Source organism: Bufo bufo, chromosome 4, assembly GCF_905171765.1.
Source record: "Bufo bufo chromosome 4, aBufBuf1.1, whole genome shotgun sequence".
Classification (NCBI taxonomy): domain Eukaryota; kingdom Metazoa; phylum Chordata; class Amphibia; order Anura; family Bufonidae; genus Bufo; species Bufo bufo.
The window spans coordinates 26,483,679-26,510,306 of NC_053392.1; the positions used below are offsets into that span (position 1 = coordinate 26,483,679).

At 45.0% G+C, this 26,628-nt stretch overlaps 1 protein-coding gene across 1 annotated transcript in view; it reads left to right on the top strand.

The window, feature by feature from the left end:
• Positions 1-837: 837 nt before the first annotated feature.
• LOC120998917 (vomeronasal type-2 receptor 26-like) overlaps positions 838-26,628 on the top strand; it is a gene marked incomplete at its 3' end in the record, with an annotated part of 72,458 nt that continues 46,667 nt past the window's right edge. Inside the window, exons 1-2 of the mRNA XM_040429796.1 lie at positions 838-879; positions 13,670-13,861. Coding sequence (XP_040285730.1) covers positions 838-879; positions 13,670-13,861 — 234 coding nt within the window. The remainder of the gene's footprint in view (positions 880-13,669; positions 13,862-26,628) is intronic.

The following is a 26,628-nucleotide window of genomic DNA, read 5'->3' on the forward strand; positions in this document are numbered from 1 at the left end:
CTGTTATGGGGGATCTATGGATGACACTGTTATGGGGGATCTGTGGATGACACTGTTATGGGGGATCTGTGGATGACACACTGTTATGGGGGATCTGTGTTGAACCTCTCGGGAACCTTCCCTGTGATGCACAGCTATTTGTCCTGTTCAAGGTGTTGTCCCTGGTGCTGAACACAGAGCTGAAGGCTCAAAAGTTTGGAACTTTTATTGCAGCATAACCTACTATGTAATAATGCTCTGTGTCTTGATGCAATATAATACGTTAACTAAAACAGGAATATAAATTATTATTACTCACTAATAATGCCTGGTATCTAGATATAATATAATACACTAGACATTAAGCCCGTTATAATAACGGGCTCTAGAACAGTAGTGTATAAACATTAGTAGGAACAGTCTATATTAAATAGTAAGATAATTTAACCACATTGTATTTCTTGTTTTATTTTCTTTTGTCAAAAATATTTTGTAAAGAAGTCAAAAGTAAATTAATAATAAAAATAAAATGGAAACGTATATATCACAATACAGTTAGTATAGTTTGTAACAATCTGCAATATACAATACCTGAAGCAGATATTCAGGAAAAAGGTATTTATTAACCTCTTGACATTTTTCTGTAAAATTTCTTTATACACAACATTTCTTGTAAATATTCTATCTGAATTTGGCAACAGTTTGCCTTGTTCAGGACCATCTACAACCTTTACAACCACATCAGAAAAAGTTCTAACTCTAGATAATGCAACATATAACTGACAGTGGCAGAATACTGGTTCTGGCAAGTAAATGCCAACTTTTTCTAAGGTTTGCCCCTGAGCTTTATTAATTGTCATGGCAAAGGCTAATGCAACTGGAAATTGTCGTCTTCTTAAGGTAAATGGCAAATTAGTAGATTAGTAAATCAATACGTGGGATAAAGACCATGTCCCCTTCAGCTGAACCTGTTATTACTTGAGCAATAATGAGGTTTCTTTTCAAGTCTTTAACAAAGAGGCGGGATCCATTGCACAATCCTCTTTTAGTGTTTATATGGCTAAGGACCATAATTATTTCTCCCATTTTAAGATTCAGTTTATGCCTCTGCATTCCTGTTGAAGTTAACTCATTAAGAAACTCAATAGGATAATTCTGCATGTCTTCCTCAGTTGAGTCATCAATTGAGTTTGAGCTAAGGAAAGTCACAGTATCTCCTTCCAAAATGTTCAACATCAGAGTTCTTTGGGCAAAGAATACTTTTTTTTTTTGTCTTTGAGACATCAGCAACTAAAATTCATTCTCCAAATAAGTTGTTGACAATATTTCCTGTACATAAAATTTTTGAAGGGATTTCAATTATGTCTTCAGGCAAACCATCAATGTGTGGTGTATCACCATTGCCAACTTGGATCAACCAATTGCTGAATTCAGTATCAACTGAACGGATATTGTTTGTAAGGTTAAGTATTTGGAAGTTTTGCCACAGTTTATTATACTTTATACATGCATCAACAATTTTTGTCCGGTCACCATGAGGAACCACTGGAAGTGTTTGCCGAAAATCTCCACCAAGTAATAAAACTTTTCCTCCAAAGGGTTTCTGGTTATCCATTATTTCTTTTAGCAGTTTGTTAACCACTGTAAGAGCAATAGACGGGGCCATTGTACACTCATCCTAAATGAGTACTGTAGATGATCTCAAATTTTCTGCATCAGCAGAATTGAGACGCATATTTGATATTAAGTTCTCAACTATCGGAACAGGTAATTTGAACTGAGAGTGGTATGTTCTTCCGCCCTCAAGAAGATTGGCTGCTATACCTGTTGAGGCTACAGGGAGTGCAATGTTACCTTCTCCACGAACTGTGTTGAGAAGAGTTTTGTAAAGATAGGTTTTACCACTGCCTCCTGGACCATCCAAGAAAAAACAACAGTTACAAAGGTTGTCATTTCTGCTTGCAGACAATATTTTTTCTGAAGCTCTATTTTGTTCTATGTTTAATGTTTTCTCCATTTCTTCAGCTTTGTATTTTTGTAATTCCTTGTCATACATATTCCAAAGTTGATCAGTATTTGGCATTGTGGAAGAAAATCCAAAATCTTCACAGTTTTTGCCATGTAGTACCAGAATGTTGGCTACTTCTGTAAGTGCGATCTCACGACAAATTGTGCAATCATCATTGTGTTGTTTATGTTTGTGAACTAAATCTTCAATGAGATATTGCTCGTATTTTAGAAAAAGTGCATTCATATTTTGTAATGATGCAAAAACGCAGACATATGCAAATAATCCCCTAAGTTGTTTAGGCATTGTAAATTGGACAGCATCTTCCAGAGTGTTTTCTCACACGTCATCATCATTAATAAGTCCTTTTGCTTTTGCAGCGTCTTGGAAAGTGGGATAGACATTACCATGTACTGTCTTAAAGGATATTGCACCAGCTACACGCAGCAATAGTAGACGCAGACAGTAACGCTCTGCATCTGATATTAAGTTGACAGAATACATTCGTCCAATAGTTTTTTCTGCACCACATTGACGCAATTTCCAACAACAATTTTGAGAGTCAAACACATAGTGCAAAGGAATGTCCGAATATAATATATTCTTTGCTTCCTCTTTTTGTTGATTCAATTTGAACCAAGCTGTCAATTGAGTATCACGGTTTAAAGCTCTCTGTACCGCTGTGGTAATGTCATTTGGGTTGAAAAAAACTGATTGTTCTTAAGGCAGATGCACCGCTAATCTAGAATGACAACATTTGCACAATCATGACCTTTGTACATTTAAACAGGGATTTGACACTTTTCACTGATGTGCAAACTTCCACATTAATGTGGCAATTGTACTTCAGCGCTAAGTAAGGATTATATGGTACAACCCAAGAATTATCAATATTCTTTCCATTAAGAATTATAGTTTGGCCTGTATTTCTTCTCTTGTACTTTGGATAGACATTGCTGTTAGCAATAGTTTTTTGTTGGAATTCCTTCAGAAAATCCTTACAGCATTTGTCATTTGTCATACATGGAGAATTAGGATTGAGTGCTCCGCATGGTCCATGAATCATATGCTTTGTTACAATTGCATGTAAGCGAGGAGTGATTTCTATGTTAGGGATTTCAGCGGAGACAATTTTATCTATCAGTTCTTCATTTTTTGGTTTACAGCTTTAAGAATGAGAAGTATGTGAGCATGTGGTAAACCTCTCTTTTGAAATTCTATCACGTAGACCATTGCTTTTGGGACTCCAAAAATATGTTTTTTACTGATGTCATCAATTAGAGCTTTGAGTTTTAGGTGAAATACTCTTGCAACTAAATGTGGTTGTCCATCAACAGTTTGTCCATGTTGTAGGTTATGTACAATCTCTTCCCATTTGGGATTGCATGTCATTGTAATAAAAAGATCTGGTTTTCCATATTTTCTGACAATTGCCATAGCATCTTGATAATTTTGTTGCATGTTTCTGGGACTCCCTGCAAATGCAGAAGGCAAAATATACATTTTCCAGGACTCAGGCCTGCTTCATTGCCTTAATTAAACAAATGATCCATTAATCCAGAGTATTTTTCAAGACGCAATTTAGGCTGATTTTGATGTATATAATTGAGTCTGTTGGGTTCTGTTTTTACATATGCATCAACTATATATTGCTGTGTAAGGCGGCCCGCATTTAAAAAGGGATTAAAATCCTCTCTAATGGAAAGACGGTAACCGTAGTATTGTATTTGAGTGACTCTAACTCTAGGATTGTGTGACTTGTTTGGTAAATTTAATAAAGCTTGTGGTCTGTTTTGCAATGGAATGTCAATTCCCCAGCTTTGATCCCCATAGGGGAATAACAATGGATAAACCATGGGTTCCAAATTAGGATCAAGGACACTAATTCTTTGTGTTTTTTTTTATTTGTATAATCTTCACTTGGTTTGCAGTGTATAAGAAGATCTCTTTCAAGTGGTGGTTCTCCATCATCATTTTCAAAAACAAAAGCAACCTCATTATATTTTGGTGCTTTATAGCGCCTTTGGTCATTTTTGCGATCTTGTACTATTGTCATGGACACTTCCTTAATAACATTGTCATTTTTGGCAGCATTCTCTTCATATTCTTTTTCAACTTGGTACAACATTTTGCAGGCCTCGGCAAAAGGATTGAATTGTGCCATAAATGTACTTAATGTTTGCATAAGCTCTGTATTTATTCCTGAGTTGGCAGAAATTTGCATTCTTTGTTCTGCAGCTTCAGAGGGATCTAAAATGTATAATTGTGCAAACTGTCTGTTTTCACCCTGTTGAGGATGCAGTGTTCCTGCTCTGTGACAAATCGAACCATGGATTCAAAAACAGTATGGCCCATAGCCAGAAGGCGGACTAATGTTAGCTCCCATAGATGCAAATGCTAGAGCACTATTTATTGACCTTATATTTTGCATTAAATTTTTGCTGTAATGATGCTGACCCATCATGAGCTGCTGTATAAACGGATTTGTTCGAATTGGTTGAAGATTTACTTTTCCTTTTGAGCAACACTGTGTACATTTTTGATCAGATGGTCTTTCTTTTTGCTTGACAAAAATTGCATATCTGATTTAAATCTCCACATGTGTGGGGTATAATGTTACCCTCATTAATATTAACTATATCATTTATCATTGCCATTCTTTCTATTGTTGCCCGGGATTCGTTATTTTCCACTCGTTTACTTCGGTCCAGTCTCTGTAATTGTGCTTGCCGCAAACAATGTAATGAACATCGTTCTTCTGATGTAAGACTTGCTCTCCTAGCTTTTTCTCTTTCAGCATGTCTCTTACATTTTTGTCTTTCTCTTATATCATTTATCCTCTCCTGTGTGGCTGTTGATAAATGTGTTGTGTCTGTTTGTAGATCTGTTATCCTGCCTCTTTTTATTGCTTGTTGCTGACGTAGTGTTGCTCTCCTAGCTCTGTGTGCTTTCACATTTTTCTGACGCTCATTTTCCTTTTCTTCAATAGATCTATTTGCTTGTCTTTCTCTTAGAGATTGTTTTTTACGCTGATTTTCCTGTTCTTCTATAGATCTATTTGATCTTCTGAATCTTCCTCTTTTAGCGTTTTTGTGACACTCATTTTCTTTTTCTTGAATTGATCTATTTGCTCGTGTTTTTCTTTGTTTTTCAGCCTTTCTTTTTTTGATTTTTACTTGCTGACTTGACTGTTTCTCCAGGAGAAATTGATTATGTAGGGTTTCATTGTCTGTGTCTTTTGTCCTACTTGATGTGTCCTTTTTTTTGGGTGGCATATTGTTAGTAAAAAGTCAGAGTAATATAGGCTTGTACTTTTATAATTTTATAATATTTTCTCTTACTGTAATACTTACTTATATGTAGTTGTAATATGCGTCACTGGCACTGACTTTTGGCGGAGACTGTAAGCACTGTGACTGGTGGCTGATATGACTGCCACTGACTGGTGGTGCTGAGAGCACTGGCATTGTGACTGGTGTCTGATACTGTTGGCACTGATTGCTGGCACTGACTGCTGGCACTGACTGGTGGTGCTGAGGCTGTGGGCACTGTGACTGGTGCCTGAGATGGCTGGCACAGACTGGTGGTGCTGAGACTGCAGCTGATGGCTGAAACAGCTGGCACTTACTGGTGGCTGAGACGACTGGCAGTGCCACGTGGTGCTGAGACTGCTGTCACTGTGACTGGTGGCTGATACGGCTGGCACTGACTGGTGGTGCTGAGACCACTGGCACTGTGACTGGTGGCTGATAGAGCTGGCACAAACTGGTGGTGCTGAAACCACTGTCACTGTGACTGGTGGCTAATACGCTTGGCACTGACTGGTGGTGCTGAGACTGCTGTCACTGTGACTGGTGGCTGATATGGCTGGCACTGACTGGTGGTGCTGAGACCACTGGCACTGAGACTGGTGGCTGATACTGCTGGCACTGACTGCTAGGACTGACTGGTGGTGCTGAGACTGTGGGCACTGTGACTGGTGCCTGAGATGGCTGGCACGAACTGCTGGCACTGACTGGTGGTGCTCAGACTGCAGCTGATGGCTGAAACAGCTGGCGCTGACTGGTGGCTGAGACGACTGGCAGTGCTACGTGGTGCTGAGACTGCTGGCACTGTGACTGGTGGCTGATACGGCTGGCACTGACTGGTGGTGCTGAGACCACTGACACTGTGACTGGTGGCTGATACAGCTGGCACTGATTGGTGGTGCTAATACGGCGGGCACTGTGACTGGTGGCTGATAGAGCTGGCACTAACTGGTGGTGCAGAAACCACTGTCACTGTGACTGGTGGCTAATACGCTTGGCACTGACTGTTGATGCTGAGACTGCTGTCACTGTGACTGGTGGGTTATACGGCTGGCACTGACTGCTGGCACTGACTGGTGGTGCTGAGACCACTGGCACTGTGACTGGTGGCTTATACAGCTCGCACTGACTGCTGGCACTGACTGGTGGCACTGAGACGGCGGGCACTGTGACTGGTGGCTGATAGAGCTGGCACTAACTGGTGGTGCTGAGACCACTGGCACTGTGACTGGTGGCTGATAGGGCTGGCACTGACTGCTGTTACTGTGAATGGTGGCAATGATTGATGGCTGGCAATTATTGCTGGCACTGATTGGTGGTGCTGGCTAATACTGCTGGCAGCAGATGCAGTGTGTATCTGAGAGCAATTTCTGTCACTGTGCATGTAATGGCGGCACTTCTTATGCACTCTGCTCCAACTGACACCACACACCATAAGAGGCGGTTATTGGCCAGCGGCGCAGTTGTGGGGATGGTGTGATTGGACGGCTCCATGCTGTGGGCGGTCCGTACAGCGTGTGGTGCGCCGTGTGTTTATTGGCTGGCGCAATTGTGGGCAGTCCGGGGCGGCGACTTTAATTGGATGGCCACGCTGCTGTGGGCTGTCCGGGTTGCATGTGATGCGCCGTGTTTTTATTGGCCGGTGGCACGGTGCTTTGGGCGGTCCCTGCTGTGTGTGTGTGGAGTGTGTGCTGATTGGTTTGTGCGCCGCGCATGCACACTTCACTAAGGCTACTTTCACACTGGTGTTTCAGGGTCCGCCTGTGAGATCCGTTTCAAGGCTCCAGTTTAGCCCCAATGCATTCTGAATGGATGCGGATCCATTCAGAATGCATCAGTTTGGGTCCGTTCTGCCTCCATTCCGCTCTGAAGGCGGACACCAAAATGCAGCTAGCAGCGTTTTGGTCTCCGCCTGGCGGTGGGAGCCGAATGGATCCGTCCTGACTTACAATGTAATTCAATGGGGACAGATCCGTTTACATTGACACAATATTGGTGCAATTGTAAACGGATCCGTCCCCCATTGACTTTTAATGTAAAGTCAGGAGTCCCTATTAATATACCATCGGATCGGAGTTTTCTCCAATCCGATGGTATATTTTAACTTGAAGCGTCCCCATCACCATGGGAACGCCTCTATGTTAGAATATACCATCGGATTTGAGTTAGATTGTGAAAACTCAGATCCGACAGTATATTCTAACACAGAAGCGTTCCCATGGTGATGGGGATGCTTCAAGTTAGAATATACTAAGAACTGTGAACATGACTGCCCCCTGCTGCCTGGAAGCATCCGATCTCTTACTGGGGGCTGTGAACGGCACAATTAACCCCTCAGGTGCCGCCCGTGTGTGAGAGGCTGCAGGCTCACAGACTATACTGTGTGCACACCATTCATACAGGGTGTCACAGACAGTACCTTGCAGATAAAAAAAAAGTCAATTTATTTTTTATTTTTTTATATAATCTCAGTTGCCAGACAGTGAGAGGCTGCAGGCTTACAGACTGTACTGTGTGCACACCATTCATACAGGGTGTCACAATACCTTGCATATAAAAAAAGTCCATTTATTTTTTCTCTGTTATATAAATGCAGTTACAAGCCAGTGAGTGTCTAGCCCACAGACTGTACTTTGTCCACTGGCTAGGCCACCACTCATACCGTTACAGGGTGTCACAATACCTTGCAGATCAAAAAAAGCTAATTTATTTTTTCTCTGTGATATAATCGCAGTTACAAGCCAGTGAGTGTCTGGCCCACAGACTGTACTGTGGCCACTGGCTAGGCCACCACTCATACCGTTACAGGGTGTCACAATACCTTGCAGAAAAAAAAAAAAAGTCAATTTATTTTTTCTCTGTGATATAATCGCAGTTGCCAGACAGTGAGAGGCTGCAGGCTCACAGACTGTACTGTGTCCACTGGCTAGGCCACCACTCATACCGTTACAGGGTGTCACAAAACCTTGCAGATAAAAAAAAAGTCAATTTATTTTTTCTCTGTTATATAATCGCAGTTGCCAGACAGTGAGAGGCTGCAGGCTCACAGACTGTACTGTGGCCACTGGCCAGGCCACCACTCATACCGTTACAGGGTGTCACAATATCTTGCAGATAAAACTAAAGTAAATGTATTATTTCTCTGTAATAAATATAATCGCAGTTGCAAGCCAGTGTGTGTCAGGCCCACACAGACTGTACTGTGTCCACTGCCCACCACTTATATAGGGTGGCACAGTACCTTGCACGCATAGTACCACTTATCTAAAAAAAAATGACAGGCAGAGGCAGGCCACCCCGCAGGGGCCGTCGTGGTTATGGTGCTGTGATTTCCACTGGCCCTGGAATAATGCCCTGTGTTCAGAGGCCACGTATTCTGAACCTGAACAATTCTGAGAAAATAGTTGACTGGCTTACACAGGACACCCAATCTTCAACAGCTTCCGCTAAGAACCTTGATGCACCATCCTCCTCCAGCTCAGCTTCGGTCACCTGCTCTCAAGTTACCACTCTCCCGCCCGCCACCACCAATACCACCACAGCCACCACAGCTGCTTCACTTGATCCATTAGAGGAGTTATTTACACATTAGTTGGATGAAATTAGTGATGCGCAACCATTATTGCCAGAGGATGTAGATAACAGGGATATGTCTCAGTCAGGCAGGATTACACACATGGATGTACAGTGTGATGATGATGATGATGTTGTACCCGCTGCTGCTTCCTTTGCTGAGGTGTCAGATACAAGTGAAGTGGTTGATTATGACGATGTGTCCGTGGATGCCACATGGGTGCCTGCTTGAAGAGAAGAAGAAGAGGGGGAAGGTTCAGAAGGGGAGACAGAGAGAAGGAGGAGACGAGTTGGAAGCAGGGGGAGGTCATCGCAAGGAGCTAGTTGCACAGTCAGGCAGCATGTATCGGCACCCGGGGTCAGCCAGACAGCAAGCCAATCAACGCATGCTGTTTCCACCACCAGAATGCCGTCATTGCAAAGCTCAGCAGTGTGGCATTTTTTTTGTGTGTCTGCCTCTGATAACAACAATGCCATTTGCAACCTGTGACAAAAGAAACTGAGTTGTGGGAAGTCCAACACCCACCTCGGTAAAACTGCTTTGCGAAGGCACATGATCTTACATCACAAACGCCAATGGGATCAACACATGAGTACAAGCAGCACACAAACTCAAAGCCACCATCCTCCTCCTGGTCCAGCATCTTCAGCCACGTCAACCACTGCTGTCCTCCTTGCCCCCTCTCAACCACCGCCACGCCGCCTTCAGCAGTTCCATCTCATCTGCCCACAGTCAAGTGTCTGTCAAGGAAATGTTTGAGCATAAGAAGCCAATGTCACAGAGTCACCCCCTTGCCCGGCGTCTGACAGCTGGCTTGACGGAACTCTTAGCCTGTCAGCTTTTACCATACCAGCTGGTGGAGTCTGAGGCCTTCAAAAAATTTGTCGCTATTGGGACACCACAGTGGAAGGTACCCGGACAATTTTTTTTTCAAAAAAGGCAATTCCAAACCTCTATTCAGTTATTGAAAAGGAAGTCATGGCATCTTTGGCATACAGTGTTGGGGCAAGGGTCCATCTGACCACTGAAACCTGGCCTGCAAAGCACAGTCAGGGTAGGTATATCACCTACACTGCGCATTGGGTCAACCTGCTGACGGCTGACAAGCATGGAATGTGTGGCTCTGCAGCGGAGTTGGTGACACCGCCACGACTTGCAGGCAGGCCTACTGCCACCTCCTCTACTCCTCCTACTCCATCCTCTTCTATAACCTCCTCGGCTGAGTCCTCTTCTGCTGCGGCGTCTGGCTGCACATCAACTGAATCCCCCCAGCTCCCCAGGGGCTATTCCACATCCCGGATACGACAGTGTCACGCTGTCTTGGGGTTGACTTGCCTGAAAGCAGAGAGCCACACCGGACCAGCACTCCTGTCCGCCCTGAATGCACAGGTGGATCAGTGGCTGACCCGCACCATCTGGAGAATCGGCAAAGTGGTGTGTGACAATGGAAGCAATTTGTTGGCGGCATTTAATTTGGGCAAGTTGTCATATGTGCCGTGCATGGCACATGTGTTGAATCTCATCGTACAACGCTTTGTGTCTAAGTACCCAGGCTTACTGGACGTCCTCAAGCAGGCCAGGAAGGTGTGGCCATTTCAGGCGTTCCTACACGGCCATGGCGCCCTTTTCCGATATTCAGCGGCAAAACAACATGCCAGTGAGGCGCTTGATTTGCGACAGCCCGACACGTTGGAATTCAACACTCCTAATGTTCGACCGCCTGCTCCAACAAAAAAAAAGCCGTCAACGAGTATTTGTATGACCGGGGTGCTAGGACAGCCTCTGCGGAACTGGGAATTTTTTTGCCACGTTACTGGACGCTCATGCGCAATGCCTGTAGGCTCATGCGTCCTTTTGAGGAGGTGACAAACCTAGTCAGTCGCACCGAAGGCACCATCAGTGACCCCATCCCATTTGTTTTCTTCCTGGAGCGTGCCCTGCGAAGAGTGCTGGATCAGGCTATAGATGAGCGTGAAGAGGAAGAGGAAGAGTTGTGGTCACCATCACCACCAGAAACAGCCTTGTCATCATCGCTTGCCGGACCTGCGGCAACGCTGCAAGAGGAGTATGAGGAAGAGGAGTCAGAGGAGGAATGTGGCTTTGAGGAGGAGGAAGACCAACCACAGCAGGCATCCCAGGGTGCCCGTTGTTGTCACCTATCTGGGACCCGTGGTGTTGTACTTGGCTGGGGGGAAGAACAGACCGTCAATGACATCAGTGAGGACGAGGAACGGGAAATGAGTAGCTCGGCATCCAACCTTGTGCAAATGGGGTCTTTCATGCTGTCATGTCTGTTGAGGGACCCTCGTATAAAAAGGATGAAGGAGAACGACCTGTACTGGGTGGCCACGCTACTAGAATCCCAGTATAAGCAGAAAGTGGCGGAAATGTTACCAAATTACCAAAAGTCAGAAAGGATGCAGCAGTTCAAAACCAAACTAAAAAATATGCTTAACATAGCTTATAAGGGGGATGTCACAGAACAACGGGAATCTAACAGGGGAAGAGGTGAAAGTAATCCTCCTCCTACCACGACCACGGCGGCAAGGACAGGACGCTTTACAGATGTGTTGTTGATGGAGGACATGCAGAGCTTTTTCAGTCCTACACATCGCCACAGCCCTTCGGGATCCAGCCTTAGAGAACGACTCGACCGAAAGGTAGCAGACTACCTCGCCTTAACTGCAGATATCGACACTCTGAGGAGCGATGAACCCCTTGACTACTGGGTGTGCAGGCTTGACCTGTGGCCTGAGCTATCCCAGTTTGCGATAGAAATTCTGGCCTGCCCCGCTTCAAGTGTCCTGTCAGAAAGGACCTTCAGTGCAGCAGGAGGCATTGTCACTGACAAAAGAAGTCGCCTCGGTCAAAAAAGTGTTGATTACCTCACATTCATTAAGATGAATGAGGCATGGATCCCGAAGGGACTGACAGTGAGGGATACGTTTGACTAACAAAAGGCCTGATGACATACCTTGGCCTCAAAATGGTCCCCATGCTGCTGTATTTAATGTCTGCATACCGGATGACTTTCGTGAATTCTCCGCCACCAACTAGGGTTCAAGCCGCAATGTTTTAGTCACCTTTCTGCCTGGAAAACATCAATTTTTCCAGCCGCTGCTACAACAGCGGCTGCAACAATACCATTGATTTTCAGGCATGTGTACATGCCTAATTTTTCTGGCCTCTGGTGCTGCACTGTGGCTGCAAAAACAAAACAAACAAAAAAAAGGCACATACAAGTGTCAATTCCCCTTCGTGATCGTTACCTTGTTGTGGTGAAGGGGCTTGCGTATCACAATGAAGCGATCATCACCTCTAAAAGTGTGTTGGCAATGTTTCCACACACCAGATGATAAGGCCGTTGCTTCATTATGATCAGACCAAAAGCAATCGGCTGGATAATTTTTCATAGAAAAAACATAAATTTTCTTTTTATTATTTTTTTTTTTTTTAAGTTGTATGGGTTTTTATTACATAAAATAAAAAAATCATAATAAAGTCTCTTAATAGTTTATTAGAAATAATGCAGACAATTTAAAAAATCCCCATCAATTCCAATACAAAGCAAGTACAAAGCTCAGAACTAAATTATTCCAGGATGTCGTAATGGTTCGTTAATTCGACAATGGTTAATCAATTCGACACACGTCCCCAGATAGGGGAGGTAACAGGGATTAAACTGATAGGAATAGTACTAGTTAAGACACCACTCATATAGGGTGTCACAGCACATTGCTCTGTGCACACGCAGTGCCCCAACTTGGGAGTAAGAGGACCGACCAAGCTGCTTTTTCCATCTCCCAGTTCCTAAAATCAATTCCATTTGTTGTATCAGAGTTTGGTCTGTCACTGTGAAGGCAGTCGAAGGTACCCGGCCTAAATTTTTTTTCACAAAAGGCAATCCCTGATATGGGACGTAACAGGGATTAAACTGATGAGAATAGTACTACAGAAAATACCACTCATATCGGGTGTGACAGTAAATTGCACGGCGCAGACGCAGTGACCGTGGATTAAAACAAAAGGGAGGGAGCCATTTTTTTTTTAACCATCTCCCCGTTCGAAAAATCTATTCAATAAATGGACCCCAGATTGGGGACGTAACAGGGATTAAACTGATGAGAAGAGAACTACAGAAAATAGCACTCATATCGTGTGTGAGAGTAAATTGCACGGCGCAGACGCAGTGACCGTGGATTCAAACAAAGGGGAGGGAGCCAGCGTTTTTTTAACCATCTCCCCATTCGAAAAATCTTTTCAATTCACCTTTCGGGACCCTTGGTGTTGTACGTGGCTGGGTGGAGGAAGAAACCTTCAATGACATCAACGGGACATGGCTAGCTTGGTATCCAACCTTGTGCAAATGGGGAGTTTGCAGTTGGGCAAATGGACTGTTTGCGGTTGTTTGCAATAAAAGGGGAGTTTGGTCTGTCAATGTCTGTGAAGCGGGCGTAACCCTTACACTACCTGATCCATACAACATCATACCTTATCGTATACACTGGATGTTTTAAACCACGTTGTTCAAAAAAAAATTGGATTGTTAGGTGATTTATGCCCTTTATGGATTAAAACCCAACTCTGCGTCAACTATGTAATTTTCCATGGGAGTTTTGCCATGGATCCCACCCCTTTCTACTAGAGGTAAACCAAACCCAGGCAGACATTAATGTGTATAGATAACTTTAGGGTCTGAACCGAGGATTGCTTCCATTGGATACACATGTCATTCTTAGTTTGATAACACACAATTCTCACATTTCTTTGATGTTTTCGTGTCCTGTTTTCTCCCTACAGATCAGCTATGGAGCGATGGATCCCATCTTCAGTAACAAGCTCCTGTTTCCTTATTTCTATCGCACAGTCCCTGATGGGTCCACTCAGTATGAAGCCATTGTCCTCCTACTGGAGAACTTTGGCTGGAGCTGGGTGGGGATGGTGACAGTAGATGATGAAAGCAGCCAACGAGTCGGCATGGACCTCTACAATGTAATAACACGGAGAGGGGTCTGCATAGCTTATACAGAATCTGTCAGTAATTCTGCCAATTTCAAAATATCTATGTCCTTCAGGAAGGTGTTATATCAAATACAGAAGATTCACTGCAATGTGATTATATTTGTTGGTAGCTCATATGGCTTACCGTCATTGCATTTAATATTGTCAGATGACTTAAATCCTAGAAGAGTTGTAATCATGCTCTCAGTTATTTTTCCTGAAAGCTTAATCGTATTTACTACATTTCATGGATCTTTGCAGTTGACTCTTCACAAAGGAAGAATTCCAGGTTTACAAGAATATTTACTCACAGCCGGTCCTCTAAAATATCCAGAGGTTGAGCTGATATTTAAAGTATGGTATGATTATCTTTCTTGCGGCTCTGGACAGTATTTATATAATAGACCATGTAATGAAAGAGATGTTCTAGGTAATGTGGATCGCTCCCTGTATGATGTAGACAATTTCCGTTACACATTCAGTGTGTACTCTGCAGTGTATATTGTGGCTTATGCCTTACATCATCTGATCTACTCACATAAAAGACAAGAACATCTCCAAATAGTTACCACCCAAAATGAAAAATGGAAGGTAAGATTTTTTCAGACTTTTCCAACATTTTCTGTCATATTCCAAACTCCAGTAACAGTATTAATACACATAATTCTGTGTGACTGTTTGCTGTAACCCTCACTATCACTAAAGCAAGGAGACCTCATTTAATAAAATTTACTTAGTCAATGAGAGGAGCAGAAAATGGTGAGATTGCATGGTTTCCCAACATGGTGGCCCCACATATGTGCTCCATTTTGCCACCCATTTGTTTCTGGCCCTTATTTGGATGTCAGTTTTGTGATCCACTTGTTAATGAGGGCACCACCCTACCCTGACAGCATTACTGGGGGTGATGCCAACCATCACAGCAGTCCCATGCAGAGCTCAGTGTTGTACTGCTAAGTGCTGAAGAGCAGTTTGCCGAACCACTGAGGGGAGGGGCAGGAGAGGTGTTATAATGCAGAGTATGGAACCAGAAAGACAGAGTATGGAATAACTGCATATAGTACCAGAGTAGACTCTTGAGGAAGCAGTAAGAAAGTAGGACCTTGAGGCAAGAAGTGGCTGGAGGGAAATCTTTAAAATATATGGCGCCTGACTGGACCTGTGTAGCAATAGCCAAATGCAGCCACTGAGAGCTGGTGAGAGATGTTGGTAGCCATCGCTGTGTCAGTGGATGTGACAGAGGAAATTACAGCAGGAAGTAAGAGACTAAACACCATGAAGCCGATCCAACCAAGTCTATCAGATTGAGTGGATTAGTAGAGAAGAGACACAGTACCATACCTGGAGAGAGCTATACTGCTCATTAGGAGACATTATCAATGTTTAACATTTATTGTGAAATCTAAGGTTTGGAAAGATTTAGAGACTCCTAGGAATATGATTACTGTAACAAAATGCATAAATCAATATGTCAGACTCAGACTCATGTCTATTGCCTTTAGCTGAACCAATATATAAGAAGAGTTCATTTAATAACTTCTGGTGGAGATTCCATTCACCTTGATGAGAAAGGAAACTTTCCGACAAGATTTGATCTGGTAAATTATCAGGTATTTGCTAACGAAACCGTAGGAAAACAAACAGTGGGACATCTCCATGAAGACAAAGGTCATCATCAGCTTCTTATAAATGAGAGCTCAATTATTTGGAAATCACAACTTCTCCAGGTGAATTTAGTGTCTGATTCTTTATTACACATTAACAACTGTCATCTGTTTATCCAAGACTAAAACGTTTTAACAGACCTCTTAAGTGTGGCTGGACCATAGTGGGGTTCATACTTACCTGGACCCCACCTCTAGATCCCAGCTGCAGCTCTCCATGGCTGCCTCGGCAGGTACCAGGTCTCTCGGAATGAAGATCCTGTTGATGGGCATCACAGTGATGTACCAATGATTGGCTGCAGTGGTCACATGTCACCTGTCAATAGAGTATTGATTCCCAGAGACCCAGGACCTGCTGAGATGGTCATGGAGTGATGCTGCGGGATCCAGCAGCAGGGATCAGGTAAGTATGAACCCCACCACTGGTCTAGACAAACTGAAAAGGTCTCTTATAAAAGTTTAGTCTTGATAACCCCTTTAAAAATACATATACATTATAGGTATATTGATGTGGACCCCCCTAAAGCTGCAAAAAAGCTCTTCTGGTCTCAACTCCATGTATGCGTCAGGCTTATAAATACGGTGGAAGAATGAAGTTTAAAGGAGTTTTCCAAATTTTATATAATTACAGGGCCTACGAACCCTCAGTTAGGTCATTAGAAAAGAATTAAACTTTTATTAAATCCAATGTTTGCACTTTTTGTTTATTTTTTGCTTTATAGGCAATTTAATCTGCACTAAATACCCAATTCTGCTTAGTTGTAATGTCACGGCTGAGGATGGGGGAAACCCTCAGCCGTGCGATGCCAGAAAATGTTTAGTCGCTGCTCGGCCTGGACGACAGAATTAGGAAGCAGGTCACCTCCTATCGCATCCCTAATACTGACCCTGACTCCTAGCTGTATGAGCCGACCCTGATGGTAGAAGGGCTCATACTCCGGAACCTGGATCCCTACTAGCCGTCAGGCTTGCCCTGGACTAGGAGCACGGTAAGACGACCTGTTCCTCCTAGGCACGGACGAACAGGAGTCTCACTGGCCAAGCTGCAAGGAGATGGGGAACATAAACAGACATATGGATATGACAGGTGAACCAAGCAGTTCCACACTAACCTGCCACAGCCTTGCTGACTGGAACCCGTGCTCAAATACGCTGTCCACACAAACACAAGGGAGACAGCACACACATCAATACACACAGGTAACCAGGACATCCATAGCTGCAATAAATATCAAGAGCATAAAAACATCAACTTAACATCAGACATTCTTTTTTATGACCGCAAGGGTGGCCCTTACTGGAAAGATGGTATATTAACCAGGAGGATGACTCCAGCAAACCGCATGGCTGAAGTAGCCCTCAGCAACTGCCTTCCAGCAGGAAGCTAAATAGCCCAAGCGGCCACACCCACATACACATTAGGAAAGGGGTTAACCCTTCCATCACCAAACAAGGTAAGTGTCACTTAAAGGGGAAGTGTACAATAAACGATTAGACTGCAGCTGTTACCGCAGGCAACGACATGCATGGCAACCATGTCCTGGGAGTCAGCCAGAAGGCCGAGACACTGCCACCACATGTACACAATACCACACGTTGCCACGGGCAGCCACAATAGAAGGGAAGTGTCACAGTGCACACCTACATAAACCTCGTGCACACCAGACATAGAAAGTGAACACTAAAACCACACTTTACCTGAGGCAACCGCATGCCGTGACAGCGAGCGCCTAGCAAGCGCTCAGGCAGCTGCACTGCCAACAATCTTATGTTGCCAACGGCAACCACACGTGAGGCAAGATACAGAGCTCACACCTGTGGTTGAGAACATAAAACAAACCGCTGACAACTGCATGCAAACCAAGGAGTCACGACCACAACCATGGTCGTGACACTCCCACCCCTCAAAGCCCCCCCACCTAAAAAAAAGGGGAAAACCAGTGAGGGACCAAAAACAGGAATGGGAGAAGGGAAATGTAGGGGAATCAGCGCCAGAACATGCGAGTCTCCCCAGGACTGCTGCCGGACCCTGGAGCAACACACAGGAAACAGGGATCCGACTGCCAGGCTCTGGAGCAACACACAGGAACCAGAGACCAGCAAAGAAACAGCCCGGAGAGACCGCACTGGCACTGCGTCCACTCTCTACTCACGTTCCCACTCCAGTTGCTGTCAACAGCCACTCCAAACCAGCACACAGCCGGAAGACCAACGGAATGTTGCCAGCAGACGACCAGAGATAGGAACGTAGAGAGGGACATGGGATCACCAACACGGACACAGAAGGCAAGGTGGCGGGGAATAAGCCACCAACCGTGCCATTAACGGTGACCCCCAAAATGCTCTACCTCCGGAGAACGCGCATGCAATCCACAAACATATGGCGATGCATGCTGCACCCTCTTCCGAAGGTAGGATCCAAGTAAGGAGCCATTGCGGTCATACTGTCACGGCTGAGGATGGAGGAAACCCTCAGGTGTGCGATGCTAGAAGATGTTTAGTCGCTGCTCGGCCAGGACGACAGAATTAGGGAGCAGGTCACCTCCTATCGCGTCCCTAATACTTACCCTGCTCCTAGTCCATGGCAAGCCTGAGGGCTAGTAGGGATCCAGGTTACGGAGTATGAGCCCTCCTACCATCATGCTTGGCTCATACGGTTAGGAGTCAGGGTCAGTATTAGGGACGCTATATGAGGTGACCTGCTCCCTAATTCTGTCGTCCTGGCCGAGCAGCGACTAAACATCTCCTGGCATCGCACGGCTGAGGGTTTTCCCCATCCTCAGCAGTGACATGTAAGCTGCCAAAGGTTCAAGTTACCTTGACAGCTAAAACTGAGCCAACAGGGTAAGGACTGCTGACCGCCCCTCCCCTGCCTGAGCTCACACACTGTTCCCCCTCCCCTCTCCTATCTTCTGCTTCTACAGGTTAGACTACTGACGGCTACACTGACATAATAGGAGAATTGGAGACATTTGAAAATGGATGAGGAACTAAGATGGGAGTCCCCGACCCTTCCCTCCTTTTAATGGTTGATCATTGGATGAGGACAGAATATGCTAGCATGCTGGAGGCGCTAACCACTCTCTCCACATGGCCTTGAGCACGCCCAATAGTATTACTGATTACATCATTGTTTGCGTGTTTGTTTGCCAAGTGGTGTCTTGTCCGTGGGTTGACATGACGCCCAGCATGTCATTATGGGGGGGGGGGCACCACCACTTGCTACTAGTTTACCCTATCAGTATGGTGATGTGGGGAATAGGACACATCATCACTGGGGGGAGATTTAAACTAGATGGCGTGGCAATGCATCCATGTTTGCCACACCCAACTTCAATTAGTTTTGCTGCTACATACAGAAACCAGCAGCACACCTGGTCGGAAGTCCCCTGAAACACATTATTCTAATCCTGGGAACCTGAATAATCCCTTGACAGCAGGACTGGTACCACCTGGGTCAGGGCTGGACATAGGGCTCCCAGAATAGTGGCCTTTGTTGGGCAAGGTGCTCTGCTTAGCTGGACGAAATAGTTCAGGCTAGGCCGAGCAGGGTGAGAGAGGGATAGCCTCACCCTGCTGTTACCTAGAGAAAAGAGACCCGCACTGGGACCCCTTCCTTTTCACTATTGCACTCACACACACTGTCTTGCATCTACAGAAGTGGTAAGACTGCTCCATTATTATTTATTGAGCACCACTGGGTTAATAATCACTATTTGGATGCAGCATTATGTAAGCAACTGGTATGAAAACTCAATAAAAAAAAGTGGCCTTAACAGGTGAAAATGCTCCAAACCCAAACACTGCAGCGTGTCTATAACCGGGGGAGCAATTCCTCTGCATGCGGTCCGCAGACAACTGCGATCCCCAGCAAAAAATGCGTACAATGGAGAAAGCCGGGGCGGACCGCATGCACCACAAGAACATCTTACACAAAATGATACATTGTGCAGATGAAAAAATATACATACACGAATTGCTGCAAAAAATGCACCAAAATGAAATGCAACTGACAATACTAGCTAATTCCTCAGACCGATGTTAAAAGCTGAGAACTTTGCCAATATCTTCCAATCAGGAACATATCGGAGCCCCTCATGCACCACATCACGGTGTCTCAGCAAGCATGGGGTCCTAGCACTCAACTGTCCGTGGTGTGTGAACAGGGTCTGAATCAGTGCTAGAAACCAACTCACAGCCAGACTCTCACATGCCTCCATAGTGGTATCACCAATGCACTGTGAGGTAGGATAAAGCTGTGAGCCGCACCCACAACAGACCATGTGACACAGAAGCCGCACCCACAACAGACCATGTGACACAGAAGCTACCAGGTGCAAAAGAATGTTACCAACAAAACAAAGTGGCACACTCCATACACATAAAGACAAAAACTCACTAAACGGGTGAAAATTCTCCAAACCCAGACACTGTAGCGTGTCTATAACCGGGGGAGCAATTCCTCCACATGCGGTCCGCAGATAACGGCAATCCCCAGCCACAAGAAAATCTTACACAAAATGCTTTGCTGAGTCAAACTTTTTCGGGCGAGACTTCGGTGAAGAACTTCGGCCTTCGATTCTGCAACTTTAAAAACATATTAAAAAAGCAATCCGAAGCCGACTTCGGTCCCGAGGTACTAGTCTGTACTGAAGCCGGCTTCGGTACCGAGGTACTAGTCTGTACAGGAGCCGGCTTCGGTCCCGAGGTACTAGTCTGTACTGGAGCCGGCTTCGGTACCGAGGTACTAGTCTGTACTTAAGCCGGCTTCGGTACCGAGGTACTAGTTTGTACTGAAGCCGGCTTCGGATTGCTGTTTAAAAAAGCCAAAGTTCTTTACCGAGGTCTCTTCAACTTAAAAAACAAGAAGCCCATACATTTTATGGTGTACAGATGCAGATCTCCGTACAGCATTAAAACTAAATTAGGGAACAAATTGATTCGGTTCATGGATTTGAAGCGCGATTTGCTCAACTCTAATAATCACACGACTGTGGGATCGCAGGTCTTCTAGTTATATTATGTGTACTTTTGGGTGTCATTTGCATATTCAACCAAAATCTTAATTGACCATGTATTGTCCAAATAATGTTGTCTGAATTTAGCAAAGGCACAGGCAGAGGATGGTGGAAAATAAGAAAACAAGTATCAAGTCCATGTTAAATTGTTCACCACTCCAGCTGTTCCATCCCGGTCTTCCCTGTGGTGATTTAGCAGCGCTGATGTCATGTCTACAACACCTGACTGCTGCAACCAATCACTGGCCTTCAACAGTGTACCCGTAAGCTAGTGATTGGCTACAGAAGTCATATGTAATTGAGGTGAGGTCATCACTTCAGCCCTACACATAAAGATCAGCCAGGAGGAACAGAATGGTGGTTCATACAAAGGCCGGTCTTGATTTGACACATGTGTTTATTCAATGAGTGACTATGTAAATGAAGGTTGGCTACACTTGGCCATGATACAACATGTACTAATAAAACTACTGCTGATCTAAGTTAAAGCAGTTGGCCATTTTCTAAAATAACTTCAATAAAGCTGTAACGTAGTGGACACTGTCAGAGGAAACCCCAAGCATGTCTTATCTCAGCTTTCTGTTTTAACGTCCCTCTCTATCCATGGATGGACCTGTAAACTGCAGCCACTGGTGGCCACTGTGCTCCTGGATATCGAAATGGTGATGGCCACAAGATTTACCCGTGTGGCTCCTGCCATTAATGTATTCTCTTCTGCTCTTGTGCTGAACGTTATTTAACTCATGCACAGATAGATGCAGTGAAATCAGCTGGACCTGTTTATATACTGAATGCTTTCAGGGCAAGCCCAGAAGAGGAGATGTTTCCAGGGCAGCAGTCATGTAGGTAGATCATGTGACTGGTGCCAATTGACCACAAGCATTAAGATTTGTAGTTCCCACAGTGGGGTTCAGAGCTGTACATCTTCAATTGGATGTCCAATCCATTACATAAGTGTGATGTCTGCCAGAGGCAATATACCCTCCCCACAAGCAACAAAGTCCATAGCCATAAACAAGTGTTACCTTTGGTATCACACACAGTACCTTGTGATCCTAAACAGTCTACAGATGGCTGTCCTCTATCCCTCAGGGGTTCTCCTAGCACACCTGCTTTACTCTGGCAGCCATAGGAATGTTTTTTGTTTTTTTTCCCCCTTGGTGACAGATTCTGTCAGGCTCACAAACTGTAGTTTCACCCTCAGCTTGAGCCAGACTGATCTGAAAAATGGTCTCCATGCCAGATAGTAACTTTTTGCTGCTTATGGAAAACCATTTGGGATTACACCGTGCATAGCACATTAACCCTTAATACCAAATGTTAAACTCTAACACCTGTGTCTTGAGGTGTTACTTTACTTTCTTCACCACCCCTTTACTGGTATAATATTGTAACCATTTTTGAACTTTTTAAAAAGTTACAAATGATACATCTGTCTTAAATCAGCCAAACCAGACTAACAGGACCAGCTCTCCCCCCCCCCCCTCCCCCTTTGTTTTCCAAACTGGTGTGAGTGGAGTTACAAACTAAATGTCTCAAAACTTTGATACAATATGACAGACCCCTATTTTGTCACTATTTGAAGCCTGAAGCCTGGAGTACACGGCTTAGGAATTCCCCCATAGTGCCAGTCAGAGCTCCGTGCGTCCTTGCAGCCTCCTCATTTCACTTTGGTGTATAAGGGACCACTCTCTGATGAATTATTCCTACTTGTCTTTAGTCTATTTGGTGTTCTGTGACTTCACCTCTGCTATCATATTGTAGTAGGAGAAGTTTCCTCTGAAACCTGTCACTTGTCTGTAATACATGGTCTTAGATTATCCAGAACTGCCCTTTTATTTTTCATTAGGGAAACGACTGTGTATCTTGAAACTAGAGGTGGGACGAATCCAAATTTTTTCGAATCCAAATCCGAATCCGAATCCGAAAAGGTTCTCGAATATATCGAATCTTTCGAATCTCGAATCCTACGAATCCTGTACATAATTGTGTGAACGCACGGTGTAAGAAACAAAGTCAGACCGCGTCAGTTTGTCTGAACCTCCACCTCCCAGTCACGGTCGCACCCTATATGACCGCGATGACCCCTGCTATGACCCCTGCTCCTATCACTACAAAACATACAGGGTAATACAGCCACATACCTCTTACATCCAGTGACGTCTCCTTTGATGTAGATGTTCTCTTTCCTCATCTTCTCCTTTCAGATCTTCAGACCAGACACCAGTTTTCAGCCATTTTTCATCTCTGCAGCTTGACAAAAAAAAAAAAATCTTAGTTTACTACTTTTCCATCATCCTCCCATCTTCTGGACAAATCATCCTAACACCCCCAATACTGTGCCGCTTTGCTCCCCAATACTATACTGCAGAAACTACCCCTGATAATACTAGTACCACACAGAGCCCCCCATATAAAATACCCCTTCTTTGTGGCCTCAGTAGATGCCCCCACAGTGCCACCCAATAATGTGCCAGTAAGTGTCCCCATAGATGCCCCCCTAATCATGTGCCAGTATCAAGTGCGGAGTGCCTCTCTCCTCCCCCCATGTGCCGGTATCATAGTGCCATCTCCCCCCCAATGTGCCCGTATCATAGTGCCACCTCCCCCCATAATGTGCCCGTATCATAGTGCCATCTCCCCCCATAATGTGCCCGTATCATAGTGCCATCTCCCCCCATAATGTGCCCGTATCATAGTGCCACCTCCCCCCATAATGTGCCCGTATCATAGTGCCACCTCCCCCCATAATGTGCCCGTATCATAGTGCCATCTCCCCCCATAATGTGCCTGTATCATAGTGCCACCTCCCCCCATAATGTGCCCGTATCATAGTGCCATCTCCCCCCATAATGTGCCCGTATCATAGTGCCATCTCCCCCCATAATGTGCCCGTATCATAGTGCCTCCCCCCAATGTGCCAGTAGTATCATAGTGCCTCTCACCTCTCCCCCTGGCATTCACAGACCCCCCCACCCCATAACGGTGCCATCCACAGACCCCCCCCACCCCATAAAAGTGCCATCCACAGACCCCCCCACCCTATAACAGTGCCATCCACAGACCCCCCCCACCCCATAACAGTGCCATCCACAGACCCCCCATCCTATAACAGTGCCATCCACACCCCATAACAGTGCCATCCACAGACCCCCCCACCCCATAACAGTGCCATCCACAGACCCCCCCCCACCCCATCACAGTGCCATCCACAGACCCCCCCACCCCATAACAGTGCCATCCACAGACCCCCCCACCCCATAACAGTGCCATCCACAGACCCCCCCCACCCCATAACAGTGCCATCCACAGACCCCCCCACCCCATAACAGTGCCATCCACAGACCCACCACCCACCCCTTAACAGTGTCATCCACAGACCCCCCCCATTGCCGCTCCAGTAGTTATATAATGTGTAATTGTGATTAATAATCATGCTGCCCCCTCTGTGTGTAGTATTACATTCAATAAATCTTACTTACAGCCGGCTAGATTCGTAACAGGCCGGCCGGGCAGACGAGCGGCAGCGTCACTGACTGACGTCACCTGCCTGAGCCGCCTGCTTTATGAATGAAGCGGCGCAAGCAGGTGACGTCAGTCAGTGACGCTGCCGCTCGTCTGCCCGGCCGGCCTGTTACGATAGCAGTACTAGCCCTGTAAGTAAGATTTATTGAATGTAATACTACACACAGAGGGGGCAGCATGATTAATCACAATTACACATTATATAACTACTGGAGCGGAGGGGCCGGAGCACAGTGAACGCACCGGCCCCCAGCTCCGCCTCCCAGTCCCTCCCACCAGATTCGTCGGATTCGTTTCAGGCAAATTTCGTCTGGACTTGAGTCCACGAATCCCACGAATACAGCAAGATTCGAGGGATTCGTGGATTCGACGAATCCCCCGTCCCATCTCTACTTGAAACATTAGTAAATTTCAGTGCTTTGTCAGGTTCCACTATTACACCAATATTCAAATGGCTCTAACAGAGTCACTACTGTGTATATTAGAATAAATCCACCACACTAAAAACTAAATGATAAATACACAGTACACAATTAATCTAAATATATATTTTATTAATTCATCCTAAATAATGTTACAAAGTCAGTAGCAGTAGCATACATATACAAAAGAATAGATCCACAATGGACGTGTAACACTCCAAAAAGAGATCCCATCAATGAACCAGGCGCAGACCAATACTACACCCCATACATAATCTAAATCCCAACAGATGAAATAGATCAGGCATGCTCAACCTGCGGCCCTCCAGCTGTTGCAAAACTACAACTCCCATCATTCCCTGACAGCCCACAGCTATCATCCTACAGAAGGGCATCATGGGAGTTGTAGTTTTACAACAGATGGAGGGCTGCAGGTTGAGCATCCCTGAAATAGATGAATAAATATTCAAAAGTGCCTAGTGCAAAACATATAGTACAAAATTCATTAGGCAATAACACTAACTGATATGCTCAAACCTCCTGAAAGGGGTTCTCCAGGAATTAAGAAAATGAAAATACGTAAATATTACTTCATTAATAACATATTCCTAAATACCTTTCATTAGCTGTTGGTGGGCGATTCCATCATAAAAGGTGTGAAGTTTGAGGAAAATGGTGTTGTGAGATGTCTCCCTGGTGCTACCGCTAGCAGGGATAGACGACGGATCCTTAATATTGTTAGGCAAAAAAAGCAGGAAAGGGAGGTGGATGTTATTGTCCATCTTGGGACAAATGATCTGGCTTGCAATGAGGTTTCAAAGGTGAAGGAAGCTTTTCACACACTTGGAAATGATATACGGGAGGTTGCATCAACTGTTTCATTCTCTGCAGTTTTGCCTGTGCATAACCTTCAGCATGACAGGAAGATGCTGTGACAAACTGCCATTTGCCACTGGGCATTGTAGAGGACTTATGGCTAGCCTCCTGCCCTACGACTATGGCCCCGGGACATATTACCCTTCAGGAACAGAACTATGCCGCATGTCTGGACTGTTCTTAGGACCGAACGCGGTCAGCGGTTTATACTAAAGAATCTATGGAACTGTTTTGGGCAGGAAGTTGTGCTTGCGGTCGGTCATAAAGGACTTCCACTAAACTTTTGATCCGCTGGAGGGATTTGTGTGATTTTTGGAAGTGTTTATGTTTGATGTATGCAGAGTTTAAATATGTAATTTTTATGGAGATGGAATGTATGGTTTTAAAGTTACAGTGTATGTTTAAAAACTGTATTTTTACTGTCTGTGATAGTTATGTTAATCCATAATTATATCCCAGACAGAAGGGAGGATTTTGTGTATTTGGGTGGAAATTCCTGCCCTATTGTTCCCACATGTGTATTGGTGATCTCCCTTTGTCCTAAGAGATAATTGAATTGCACTTCGGGTGTCTCCAGGCAGAGAGGAGGAGACCATGATGCATTCTGGGGACCTGCATAAATACGGGCGGGTAGCCCTCAATAAAGAGTTGATGTTCAGTTCCTGTTTTAACCCTTCAAAACGCAGCCTCGTCTCGTTATTGGAGGGAATTGCTGCGTCACGCTGGGGATTGCTATGCTCTGCATATTCCCTGGAGGAGAGATCTTTCCCACACGGTCCTGAATGCTGGAGGTTCGTTCAGGGTGGAAGGAAGACGGCGCGGCTCCAGTTAAGCTACGGCGATTGTGGAGTCTGCGGAGGTTGTGGTGTCCAGTGCGGTGCTTGTGGTCCTCGGCGCAAGCTAGGAAGCGTCCATTAACGGAAGCGGATCCGTTACAGATGCACATTAAGGAATTCAATGTATGGCTTGGTGAATGGTGTCTGAACCAAGGGTTTGGCTTTGTGTCTCATGTTAGCTCTCGTTGGAATGGAAAAGAACTGTACAAGAAAGATGGTTTGCATCTTTCTCTCAAGGGAACGAAGTGAACAGTTCCAAGTATTTGCTAAGGAGCATTTAAACTAGGAAAGGGGGGCAAAAGAGTGATAATCCAGCAGTCCGACTGCCCCCCAGAACAATGCCAGAAGATGCCAGTAGCACAGAGGTTAAGAAATGACAAGCACAGATTCTTGTCTACAAATGCTCGCAGTTTAGGG